Source organism: Colobus angolensis, unplaced genomic scaffold (genome assembly GCF_000951035.1).
Source record: "Colobus angolensis palliatus isolate OR3802 unplaced genomic scaffold, Cang.pa_1.0 Scaffold87, whole genome shotgun sequence".
NCBI lineage: Eukaryota > Metazoa > Chordata > Mammalia > Primates > Cercopithecidae > Colobus > Colobus angolensis.
Genome location: NW_012122598.1, coordinates 3,018,741 through 3,031,703, shown reverse-complemented (window position 1 = coordinate 3,031,703; position 12,963 = coordinate 3,018,741). Strand labels below are relative to the sequence as shown.

At 51.2% G+C, this 12,963-nt stretch overlaps 2 protein-coding genes across 2 annotated transcripts in view; one reads left to right on the top strand and one right to left on the bottom strand.

Moving 5' to 3' along the window:
• The window catches only part of KRT86 (keratin 86, type II), a 61,059-nt gene that overhangs the window by 1,181 nt on the left and 46,915 nt on the right, over positions 1 to 12,963 (top strand). The gene's annotated exons all lie outside the window — the stretch shown is intronic.
• Positions 181 to 8,506, bottom strand: LOC105503596 (keratin, type II cuticular Hb6-like). The gene is made up of 9 exons (XM_011930573.1): positions 7,809 to 8,506; positions 5,677 to 5,885; positions 4,976 to 5,036; positions 3,912 to 4,007; positions 3,243 to 3,407; positions 2,890 to 3,015; positions 1,924 to 2,144; positions 1,700 to 1,721; positions 181 to 313 (listed from the first exon to the last, which is right to left on the bottom strand). Exons 1-9 carry the CDS (start codon positions 8,190 to 8,192, stop codon positions 248 to 250), a joined length of 1,350 nt encoding a protein of 449 aa, XP_011785963.1. The 5' UTR covers positions 8,193 to 8,506; the 3' UTR covers positions 181 to 247.

Sequence of the window (12,963 nt, the reverse complement as noted above, 5' to 3'; positions counted from 1 at the left end):
GCGGCGTGGGGGCCTGTGAGGAGGCTGGGCCCCGAAACCCTCCTTCCCCACGTCTGGGGACCGTGGGAGCTCCGGCCTGTCTCAGGAGGCTGGGACTTCTGCTGGCGTGGTGGCGGCGTCGGTACAAAGCGGGGCGCTCAGGCGAAGCGCACGGAGCGGCTGCTGCCGCAGTTCTGGCCGCAGGGCGCACACAGGCCGGTGCTCACCGCCACGTTCCCGCTGCACGGGGCACTGCAGACGCTGCCGGTCACCGGCCGGGAGCCCGACACGCACAGGTCCCCGCACACGACCCCGCCGCGGGAGCTGCTGACACCTGCCGGAGGGGGAGCACAGGGCTCAGTCTCCTGGCGGCCAGAGGCCCCTTCTGCTCAGAGCTTCTCCCCTCTGTTTCTGTCCGCTCCCCTCAACACCCTCACATGGGCACTCCTTCCTGCAGTCTTAGCCTCAAGCGTCCTTGATACACTGTTAGCCCAGGTCCTCTCTAGAGGCAGACACAGCCATGCTTCGCCTCACAACAGAGACAGGTTCTGAGAAAAACAGCATTAAATGATTTTGTCATTGTGCGAACATCATGGAGTGCACAGACACAAACCTAGATGGTGTAGCCTACTACACACCCGGGCTCTATGGCAAGGGTGGCCAATCTTTTTTATTTTATTTTATTTTATTTTATAAAATAGAGAGACTCCATCTCTCTCTATCGCCCAGACTGGAGTGCAGTGGCACGATCTCGGCTCACTGCAGCCTCTGCCTCCCAGGTTCAAGCAATTCTCCTGCCTCAGCCTCCCTAGTAGCTGGGATTACAGGTGCTTATCACCACACCAGGCTAATTTTTTACTTTTTTAGCAGAGACGGAGTTTCACCATGTTGGCTAGGCTGCTCTCAAACTCCTGACCTCAAGTGATCCTTGGCCTCCCAAAGTACTGGGATTACAGGCGTAAGCCACCACACCCAGGCCCCAAGGGTGTCCAGTCTTTTGGCCACATTGGAAGAAGAAGAATTGTCTTGGGCCACACATAAAATACACTAACACTAATGGTAGCTGATGAGCTTTAAAAAATCACACACAAAAAAACTCATAAATTTTAAGAAACTTTACAAATTTGTGCTGGGCCACATTCAGAGCCGTCCTGGGCTGTATGCAGCCTTCTGGTCGCAGGTTCGACAAGTTTACTCTATAGCATAGCTGATTGCTTCTAGGCTACAAATCTGTACAGCATGTGACTGTACTGAAGACTGAAGGCAATGGTAACACCATGGTAGGTATTTGTGTATCTGAACATAGGAAAGTAGAGTAAAAATATGGTATTATAATCTAATGGGACTACTGTCCTATATTCCATCCATCCTTGACCTGAAAGTCCTTCTGTGGTGCATGACTGTAGCTAATTAAGTTACTATAAGCACTCACTGCCCAACTCTGCCTTTCTTTTTAGAGTCTGCAAACTATGGCCACATGCAGGCTTCCTGTGTGTCAATCAAGTTTTCTCAGAACCCAGTCATACCCCTTCCTTTAAGTATTGCCTTTGGCTGTGGCTGCTTTACATGACAACAATGGAGTGGAGCAGTTGAGGCAGAGACTGCATGGCCCACGAGCCTAGAGTTTTTACTATCTGAAGCTTGAAGAAAAAGTTTGCCTGCCCAGAATCCCAGGCTCTTATTTCAGGACCCACAAAATGGATTACTTACAGACATTTACAGCACCAACGCCCTCACACAACCTTATAGGGAAAGCAAAAAGACAGAAATTAGTTGTGGGGAGCAAAACTGGTGAAATCTGTTAACCCGCAAATTCTCTCCTCCAATTAGCATTGAGGCACATTCCAAGTAAATAATATGCAGACATGCTCCTGGGTGTTGAAGCACTGCAGCACTGCCTGGGGGAAACTGAGGGGACACCCTCCCCGCAGCTGTGGTCCTCACCTCTGCTCCTCGCCCTCCAGCAGGCGTCTGTAGGTGGCGATCTCGATGTCCAGGCCCAGCTTGGAGTTCATCACCTCCTGGTACTCCCTGATCAGGCAGGCCATGTCCTGCTTGGCCTTCTGCAGGGCGCCCTCCAACTCGGCCAGCTTGCAGCGGGCGTCACTGAGAGCCGCCTCACCCTGCTGCTCAGACTGGGCCACCGCGGCCTCCAGCTTGGAGTTCTGGGAGGCAAGGTGGGTTATTAAGGATCTCTGTTCTGGTTTCAGGGTCAGAGACCAGGTAACCACTGAGCACTGACTAGCAGAGGAAGAAGAGGTTTTATCTATTTGTTAGGCCAGGGGCTGCAAATTAGTGCTCCCAGGCGTGTTTGCACAGTGTCTTCAATTTTGGAAATTTAACACAATAATTGAAATTCCTGGCTTCTTTCAAAAGATCAGAGGATCTGGCCATACTGGACCTGCATTTCTGCATGGCCTGCCTCAGTTGGATTTGCCTAGCCCTGCCCTTTGTGCTTTCCAGTTTGCCATAATCCTGATCATACCCAAGTGCCTTGGGAACAGCTTGCTTGCTTTGCTCATTTACCAACCCCGCTGATGTTTGAATGTGTGATCACTGATCTAGAGCAACAGGCTAGAGAGGTTAAATGCCTTTCTCAAGTCTCATGGCAAACTAGTGGCAGAGCTGGTTTGAGAGCCCAGATTTCCTGCCCCTTAGACTGGTGTTATTTCCTCTGCCCCACTCTGCTCTTGGAAGCAGGAAAGCCCTTGTCACCTCATTCCCTCCATATTGCCCCAATGCCTCCATTCAGCGAGAATGGAGAACATTTTCCATGGAGGAGGCTGTCCGTCCTCATGCTGGGTGTTTGCCCTTGTCCCCACACATTGGCAAGGAGTCTAACCCAAATCCCTCTGCTGAGGGCTAACCCCACTCTCTTCCTACACTGAGGAGTGGGCTGGGCTCCCACACCTGGCATTTGGCGTTCTCCACTTCAGCTGTCAGCCTCTGGATCATGCGGTTCAGCTCGTTGATCTCCTCCTTGGTGCGGCGCAGGGTCTCCCCATGTCTGATCACCGTGGCCTTCATTTCCTCGCACTGGCAAAGTAGAGATGCTCATGAGGCTTACGGTGGGACCTCCCATCCGTTCAGGACACCACCGATGATTATGCAGTGCTCAGCCTGAGCAACCACACATGGCAGTCCTGCCCTGCCACCCCAACATCTGTAGGGGCCAGAATCCCCAGAAAAGGAAGCCTATTTAATAGATACCTTGCATCCCTCCGACTGCCATGTCTAGCAGGCAGGTGTCCTGTGCCACTCACCTTGCTGCGGTACCAGGACTCGGCCTCGGCCCGGCTGCGGGTGGCAATGTCGTCATACTGAGCCTTGATCTCAGCAACGACGCAGTGCATGTTCAGGTCTCGGCTGTTGTCCATCTTGACGACCACTGAGGTGTCTGAGATGTGCGACTGGAGAACACGGATCTCCTGCAGGAGAGGGCAAGTGGCAAGAGCTTCTTAGACCAGAGCCCTACTCTTGGTAGCCCACCCTCATCATCATCCCCTGTCCCCTCTCCCGGCTTCCTCACCGTCTGAAGCTCCACTCTCCCAGTTATAGTCTTCCACCTCAACCCTGGGACCCCCTCAAGACTCCTCAAGCCCAGAGTCCTGAGGCCTAGAGGACTTGGAGGTAGAGAGTCCATGTCTGAGGCCCAGTGCCTGATTTTAATCAGGACCTTCCAGCTTGAACCTTTGGGTCTAGGACCAGAGTTTACCACCTTGTGGCAATTTTCACTTTAGTAACCAGGAACACCAGCTTGCCTGGGGCATAGCAGTGGGAGGTCAAGCCACACTTCTTCACCTGCTCACGGTAAACCTGCCTGGGGTTTCTCCCCTTGTCCCACCATGGGGTCAGAAGCTGAATTGTGACAAGTCTTTTCCAATGTCTAACTCATATCCTCCTTGCTGCCCTGCTGCTCTGTGACCCCGCACCTCCTCATACAGCCGCCTCAGGAAGTCGATCTCCTGGGTCAGGGCCTCCACATTGGCCTCCAGGTCTGATTTGCGCAAGTAGGCACAGTCCACATCCTAAAGGGGAGAAGATGGCACAGGAGTTGCACTGGGAGACAATTCAGAACCCTTGTTTTTTTCCTACCCCATCAAGCTGAGCAGCTTCCCTGGAAACCCTCTGTACATGCTCATCCCAGTGCCTGGTATCATGCCATGGCAAAGCCCCTTATGCAGTTAGTGGTGGGGTCAAGAGCAGGTTCAGGTAAGGGAGGAGGATACTGAGGTTTGCCGGCACTTCCTCTGGTACCCACTGGGATGATTCCTCTAGAATCCATGCCATGCACTGTCACAAAAATTTAGGATCTAGTGTACAATGGGTAAATTCTAATGATGCCCCACCCCTCTCCGCTCTGGAATCTCATGGAAGATAATCTAGATCTGTGGTCAGAAGAGGGCTCAGGGCTCAACTCTGTCCCTTCCGAGTCAGTGTGACTCTGAGCAGTCCCCTTAACCTCTGTGCCTCATTGTCTTACAATAACCCATGCTTTCCTCATATGGAGGCGGCTGGAAGGGTGTAATGAGAGTCCAGGCACTTGTACAGAGTCAAGCCTAAGAAGCAAGGAATGACGGTCACTGTCCCTGCCTGCAGTTCTGAGTTGTTGCTGGCTTGAGGATGCAGCCATTGTCTACAATCCACAGGCTGTTTCACTCACAAATATTTATAGGGTGCCTACTCTATGCCAGGTGCAGGGCTGAAGGAGGTGAAAAGCCAGTGGCTATATGGGAGCAACCTCAGATAGGGGAGAATATTGCACTGCCTGAAGCAGGCAGTATATTCTGTTGCCAGAGGCATCCCGCACTGGAGCACTGTGGAAAGGAATAGAAAGAAGCTGGGCTGTGTGATTCTAAGGGAGTCCCTCCAACTCTCTGAACTACAGAGAGCCTGATTTTAGTCAAGGCCTCCTATCTCAAACCTTTGGGTCTAGGACGCTTCTGTCTCTGGCCTCAGTTCTGAGTTAGGGGACAAGGATTCTGGGGTCACTCACCTTCTTCAAGGCCACAAATTCATTCTCAGCAGTGGCCCTTAGTGCCACCTCTTCTTCATACCTGGGGACAAAACACACAAGGCTCAGATCTGGGGAGGAAAAAAATGGGAATGAAGGCACACGCAAACACATTCCAGCAACTGGATCTTTTGGAGGTGGTCACAAGAATGAAAAAAGTGTTGGACCAAAGGGAACTTGTCCATCCTTTTCTTCTGGGCATTCAAACCAACCCATGTTACTCAAAGCTCTTTCTATTTCAGAGACTCTCATTCCTGATATGGGTCAGGGTGGGGGCTCTGCACATTTTCAAAGACCTCCTCTCTGTTTCTGGGCTGTAACTCCTTGTGAGGGATGGGGGGGCAGGAACCCTGCCCAGTTCTGGAATGTCTCCTTTCTCCTCTTTCTTACTTCCTTACTCCTTTCCCACTCAGGGCCCAACATAGCACCTACAACATTGAGTAGATGATCAATAAAATGTTTGATGAATTAATGAAATAAATACATAATGATGAAGTAACTGGAGCAGTTCAGAATCTCTAGTGTTTAAACTCCCAGCCTAGAAAAGAAATTCCCCACCCCTCACAGGATTATTGTACTATTTTCTTCCTGTTGGGAAGTTCATCTTGTGGTCTAACCCAAATCTATCATACTTTGACTCAATCTCATTTAGTTTCTCCAAACCCTCCTCCCACTGCACTCACTTCTTCTTGTAACCCTCCAGCACCTCCTGCACGTGGTTGAGCTCCGAGGCCAGCCTCCCACTGTCGGCCTCCACGCACTCGGCCTCCTGCCGCAGAGTTATAATGTAGCCCTCAAACAGGGGCTCCAGGTTGCTCTCACAGCACTCACGGTTCTGGAAGAACTGCAGCTTTGTCTCCAGCAGTTTGTTCTGCTGCTCTAGGAAGCGCACCTGGTGTGGAAGTGGGAGAAAAGTCAGTGGGAGGAGTCAATATCCCCAGCCCTCCTTGGGGAACAGCCAGAAGCAAGACAGAACTGGCAGTGAGATGTGCAGAGGCAACGGGTAGACCACATGGCCCCTGCTGGCCTCTCCTGTCCTGAGGATGCAGCTGGAGAATCCTTGTTTCATAATTGCTTATTCAGGCCTAAGTGAGGGTCTATCCAGGTGGGCCTGGATGGGATGAGTGAGAAACTGAGAGGCCTGTGGTCTGTGCTGGGTTACTGTCAGGCTAGGGGGGGGACAGATGGGGGTAGGGGGTAGTGACAATTAGGGAAGACTTCCTGGAGGAAAGGAATGTAGAGCAGTGTTGGGAGGGACAGAGTAGGGAGAATGCCTTTCACTATAAGCTCCCCCAGGGCAGGGCCTATGGCTTATTTACTGATGTCCTTATAGCCAGCCCTTGGCTTGGTGAACGTTTGATTGAACAGGTGGTCAAGGTGGGAAGGGCTTCCTAGCTGGGGAGGTCAAAGAGGCTAGGCTCCTACCAAGCAGGATGCCTGGGGCCTGAAGAGGCATCGGGGAGTGCAGGGTGTGGTCCTAGGTGGCCTAAACTCTTATGTTGGACACTGTGTCATATGTCTCTGGGGGCCAGACAGGTAATGTGAATGGGGGGAGGTTTTGGAAAACAGGGAGGGTGGGGACCCTAGGGAAGTAAGGCTTGTACGCTTTTCCTGCATTTCACTGAAACGGGAGGAACACATGGCAACAATACATTGTGCTGGCCAGAAAGGATGTCTGCAAACAAACTAGGGACCTTGGCTTCCAGTTTTCCACTTCTCATACATTTGAGCTGGAGCTGAGATGTCTCCCTGCCTTTAAGCCCTGGGGTCCTTTTCATCCAGCTCCATGAGTGCAGCGGGGAATTCCCAGGTTGGAACTTGCAGACATGGGGAGCAGGGACTGCTGATATTACATGGGATAATTTTAGGTGGTCTTGGCTATGGGGTCTCATGGCTGCCTTGGGCCCTATCTTCCCTTTCAGAGTCATGGCCAGCTCACACGCTGCACCACACACAGCCCTGGTGAGGAAGCCACTGGGGTGGAGAAGGGAAGCCTCTGCCCAGTGCCACACAGTGCGTCAGTAGAGGAACTGAGCACGGAGGCCAGGTCGCCTGCTCCTGGGCCAGCGTTCATTCCATGAGCCACTTCTTGGTCACCTCTCCAGGGTGCAGTGCCTGTTGAGGTGAACCAGGCCCTTCTAGAGGGAGTGGGGCAGCTGGGGTCCCAAGCTGTGGACCTTCTAGCCCAGGGTCTGGAGAGTTGGAGAGGGCCTGGGCTTGGAACCCTGCTTGGGCACCCACTCTCTGTGGGCTCTTGGACCAGCCCTTCAATCTCTCTCTGCCTCCTTTTTCTTCTGTGTACACTCAAGGCTGACTTCAGAATTTTGCCATCCCATATACTATTTTACTCCTAATTTATCGATAAGTTGATTCAATTAACATTTACACGTATCAGGTTAAAAGAGTAACTTCATATTACCACTAGAGATGCAAAACTGTCATCACTAGGCATACATAAAGGGAAATTACAGAACATTAAATTCTAGCAGAAACACTTGTCCTAGACAGTTCTGAAGCCGGGGCTTGTTCTCTTTATTAGAAGCAGGAGGGAAGCAAGTATTAGAGAGATGTTAAAGACATTAGCATTCAATGAGATTTTTTTCCCACCTAATCTTAAGGATTGAAACAGACATTAAAGAAGATGTATTTTTCTTACCAGATGTTTCAATGTTATTTAATACGATGGGCCGGCACCGCCTAAAATTATATAAATATCAGCCGCCCTCATTCCCCATTTCTAGAGAGACCACTCCGGGAATTTCCATCTCCTCCCAGGACCGCCAGGTTCAGGAAGGGTGTGATCCAGGACACCCACCTTGTCAATGAAGGCCGCAAACCTGCTGTTGAGGCACTTGATCTGCTCCTTCTCCTCCTGCTTCACGCACTGCGCGTTGGGGTCGATCTCCAGGTTGAGGGGCGTGAGGAGGCTCTCGTTGACTGAGACGGTGGTGATGCATGGGGGGCTGGGTCCACACACGCCCCCGGAGCGGTAGCCGAAGCTGCGTCCGCAGGAGCCGGCGCGGAAGCCACCGCACACGCTGTGGCTGCCGAAGCCCCCGGAGAGGCCGCGGTAGCAGGAGACGCCGCGGTAGGGGGCGGCGGTGATGCAGCAGCGGCCGGGCCGGGGTCCGCAGGCCGAGATGCAGCTGAAGGCGCGGACCCCGCAGGGGGTGCTGAGGCGGGAGGAGAGGCGGGACATGGTGCGGCGGCAGCAGGACCGGGCGGCTGGACCCCAAGCCCGCGCTGCGCCTTATATGGCGGCCCGCGGGCCCGGGGAGGGAGCTCGCGGCCAAGGCGTTTACGAGCTTGGAGGGCTCGGCCCTTGCGCCTGGCGGAGCCGGGAATCAAAGCGGGCCGGGCCGCCCGGCCGCCTCCATAAAACGGCGTTCACCTCCCGCCCGAGCTTTATGGGGCCAGGAAGCGCCTGGTCAGCTCCGCTGCCCATGCGCTGCGGGCAGTGCGAGTGGAACCCCTCTGCCTGTCCACCCCTCCACTGGGACTCGGAGCGTTGCCTTCTTGGATCCGGCCCCAGCTTCGGTCCCAGTCTCATAGCCCTGGTCCCCTGCCAGCGGGGTTATCTGGCATCTCTGCACGGTGTGCGGGGCAAGTGTATGCGTGTGTGGAGAGGGTGGGACCTCTGAAGTCAGTCCCGCAGGTTCATGTCATGACCTTGGGCAGCTGAATAACCTTTCTAAGCTTCAGTTTCTCACGGGCAAAATAGCGATAATAATAGTAAGCACTGACAGTTGTGGCCAGGATCTAATGAGATAATGACCAGAAAGCTTTTAGGGCCCTACCTATCACTTAATAAGAACTCTGTAAATGTTAGTTTATTTATTCATTATTTGTTCTATTTATTCTATTGTTAATCTATCATTTCATCCTGTGTCCCTTTGGGCAAAACCTTTCTCTTCTCTTCTATCTCAGGACTCAGCTCGTACCTCCTCTTCTTGTAAGCGTCCTTCCTTCCTGTACCCCTCTCCAATCTGCTTGGGCGAGGGGAAGGGAGTTGTATTCATGGAGTGCCTGCAATGTGCTTAGTACTGTGCTGAGGCCTTTTTATGCTATATTATTTCCTCTAGCTCCCAGGGCATCCTTCTGAGGTTGGTATTATTGTGCCCATTTACCTGATTGGGAAAGTGTGAGCTCAGGGTGGTCCAGTGACTTGTTTAAGGTCATACATAGAAGGATCCATAGAGGGGCAGAGTCAGAATCTGAAAGGCGACCCCTCCTCCAAGCCCTCCTCCAGCCTGGTCTTACCCAGGGTCTGAATCTTTGGGGGCTGAGTGAGGGTTGAGTTTTCGTTGGTGGCAGGAGCACAGACTGCTAGGCTTTGGGCCCTTGGAGAAATCTTTCTGATCCAAGGCCTTCCCCTCAACTGAGGCTTGGTCATGGCCACCAACTCTAGAAGGCCATAATCCATTATAAAGGAGGTTAATTACGTGTCCAATTATTGGCAGAGGAAGCCAGGAGTGTGCACTCAGCAGCCAGCATTAAAGAGAAGCATGCAAATCACCCTCAGCTTCCTTTGCTTTTAAATATGAGTTGTTATTGTGAAAGCAGTAGTTAAGTCTTAGAACTCCAGAGGTCATCACAGCCAATCCTGGCTTTAAGCTACCTGGCATCTCATTTCCTCTTACCCCTTTTCTTGTCTTTTCTGCACTCTCATGGGCTTGGATTCCTTTGGCCCAGGCTTGGTCTGTTTTGCAGCAGTTTAAGGCCAACCTTAGTTCAGTCCTCTATAGAAGTTGGATCCCAACTCCGCAGGCTTGTGCCCTTGCCCCAGCTTCAGCTGGGAGTCAGTGTAAGAATTAAAGAAAGAGGAAAGAAACATGAAAGGTGGCTTGCCAGTCAAGACAGGTTTATTTTAGAGAAAACAAGCCTGAGAGGGGTGTCTGGCCAAGTTAGATCAGAGGCACACTCTCTAATACTAATAGTTTTTTTTTTTTTTAAAGGATTCAGGGTGGGAGAGTTTATAAGAGGCTTGGACTGCTTCTGTGTCTTTGTTGTGCTTATCTGGGAGGGGGAGGTGTGTGTCTGTTCCCAAACATCTTTCTGCAGCTTCAGGCATATCCCCCGAGTCTGCTTTTAGCTTCTCTATCTTAGTGCACCTGAAGGGAAAGGAATATGCTTATTAAGGCCCACTGTTTTACTGGGGCCCATTGTATGAGGGTGAAGTTTGGCGGTTACCCATGAGACTTTCCTCCTACTTCCCTCTGTGCCTGAGCTGTCTTATCTGTGTTTTAGTGCCTGCTCCTTCTGTCTGCTTGTAGTTAGAAGAGAAGTGATTTCCTTGAAATGCATGAGGTTAGAAAGGGAGCTGGAACTTAAAGTGGCGGTGTTTGTCCAAGATGATGGTGCTCCTGCTGTGTCAGTCACCAGCTGTGTGACTAATGCTTGGCTTCAGGATTATGTATTTCGATTCCAATTTTCTTTTGAGAATAAGTAGTATTGGAGGAGTGTTCCCTTGGTGTCTTCCGGACGAGAGGATACGAGAGGATTTGGACTTACCCTGAAGCATGGAGGATTTAAATTAGACTTATGAAGGCACTTACATGATTCTTGCTTGGATCCCTTTCTGGGTTCTGGTGGGTGGATAGACTAGACTTTCTATGCTATTACAATCAACGAGGATGCTAATAATCAGCCTTTGTCCACACAGATAATTACGTGCTTTTAAAATCCAGAGAAACAGAAGAGCTGCAGGCTGCATTGTTCCCGCTAAGCAAACAATTTGAAGGGGCTGGAAGGGAGAGGTTTGACATCTAGATCACAGTGGTCTTCCACAGTGTTAATGCTAATCCCTGGCCCAGCCTCAGGGAAACATGATCCCTTGTGGTCTTTTATTATTCTTGGAACTCAGGGGAGAGAAACAGGCTGAAGCCTGAGAAATTTCAGAAACAATTAAGGACATACTTCTTCATAGAGAGGGTTGGTTGTCACAAGTGCCAGGGAAGAGGAGGGCTTCTTCGTTGTCAGCCAGATCTTCTAGAAAACAGCCCCCTCCCAGCCCCTTTTATCACCAATATACCAGTCTATCAGTGAAAAGCTAGTGTTCTGTTTGGGTTATCATGCCTTTTCTTTAACCTCCCCGTGGGTCCCAGGGGCCAGTTCAAGGCAGGAAGAAAACATCTACTGAATACCCATCAGGAACCAGGCTCAGAGCATGAAGGAGAGACTGGAGTCCTCAGACAGCACAGCATGCATACAGAGGACCCTAGTGCAAAGCCGCAGGGGGTCTGGCTATAGTGGAGCAACACCATGCCACAGGAGCTTGGGACCAGGGGTCAGAGCAAGGTCCTTGGAGATGACACTTTGGTTTGGCCTGAAGAAGGTGAGGACTTGGAAGTGCTGAGATGAGAGAGGGGAGGATTCAGGCAGAGGGAATGGTGTAAGCAAAGACACAAAGCAAGGGAGGCCAGAGGATGTGAAGGGAATAGTGCGTCATCTGCTTTGGCTGAAAAATAGGGGTTGGCAAGAGCAGGGGGAAGGAGGCTGGCTGAGGCCGCACGGTGGATATGGTGGATGGGCAGGGTGGGCTTAGAATATCAAGCGAAGTGCTGGAGGTTCTTGACCTGCAGAGGGTCATGCTCAGAGGTGTGTGAGTGAACGGGACATGGGGATAGTACACAGAGAGTGTATATGTGTAAAAGTGTGTGTGTGTGCACATGTGCGTGTGTGTTCTTCTGGTAACTTCGTTATGAAACATCTTGAACACCAGTGTGTCCATTTCAGAAATACATTTCTTCATTCTTTATGGTATAGTGATCAAAATTGTCTCTGGAATCAGACACACCTGGGCTCTGCCACTTACAATGTGAGTGAAAACTTGCACACAAACTCTCTGAGCCCCTGTTTCTTTTGTATCTAGAACTGAGATAATAGAACTTGCCAGGGACATGGCAAGGATCGGGTGAGGTATGTGTAAAGCACTAGCATGCTGCCTGCTGTATAGTAAGTGGTCTGTACATTCTAGTCACTGTTGGGTACTGTTGTTATTTCACTGCCCTGGTCACCATCCAGAGCCCCCCAGCCCCCTGCCCTGCTCTTTCAGGTCTGGGGGCTGTGGCTTCCTACACACTGATGCTCTCCTGGCTGGGGACCTCCACTCCCATGTCTCAGTTAGGCTCCTTGGGCCTGTCTGAAAGCTGATGGGAGAAGCTCTCTTGAGGAGTACCTCTGATAAAGAGGGAGCCTTTGCAAGAGACTGGAGAGCATGGCCCTGTGCTTCTGGTGGAGTTGAGGGAGACACTGTTGGGTGGGGGTGAGAAATCTTAAAGGCACATGGGAAGGAAGGGAGGTGGGTGGGCAGGCAGAGGGATCCAGATACTCGGAACCCTCAAACCAGATGCTTATACACATCCACCCATGCTGGGGTCTATCCCACAGACCCTGACCCAATGATGGATGAATAATGTGCACTGATGCAGATATTATGCTTGTCGGTCGGCTGAGAGTCCGGATCGCTTACAGACTCCCTGGAGAGTGCTGTAAACAGTTGCGACCATGGCCTAGACTAGCCAACGAGACTTGCATTTATTCAGTAAAGATTAATTGACAAAGGCTTGAGTCAACACCACTAGAGGGTGATTGACATTGTGGACCTCCCGAGTAGAAAGCCATTAAGCACCCTTGTAGATCAAAGGTTAGTCTTAGGACCACATGAGTAAATAAGCCAGTTAGATAAACTCCCCCACATTCCTTTGTATTTACTTTTAATCTATTTAATTTAAGGTAAAGGGACTAGACTGCCTTCAGCCAGATCGATTACTGAAGTTATGCCAACTCTTAGGTCTTCCAAGAGGCTTTGTTGCTATTATAACTAAAAATTTTCCCATCAGCCTGACTGAACCCCCACATACCTACTTCGTGGCTCCTGTGGCAAGAAGAGCTGGACAAAACTTTTTTGGTTATGTGGTTGACTCTTCCATGTTTTGGTAGAGGTAGACACAATCTCCTACTGGCCATGC

Bases quoted from the DNA above. Each gene is read 5' to 3' on its own strand.
- LOC105503596 (XM_011930573.1), bottom strand. From the start codon at position 8,192: ATGTCCCGCCTCTCCTCCCGCCTCAGCACCCCCTGCGGGGTCCGCGCC. The intron at 5,886-7,808 runs GTGGGTGTCCTG...CTTCCACACCAG, and splicing joins TTGCGGCCTTCATTGACAAG to GTGCGCTTCCTAGAGCAGCA. The intron at 3,408-3,911 runs GTGCGGGGTCAC...CCTCTCCTGCAG, and splicing joins TGAGGCGGCTGTATGAGGAG to GAGATCCGTGTTCTCCAGTC.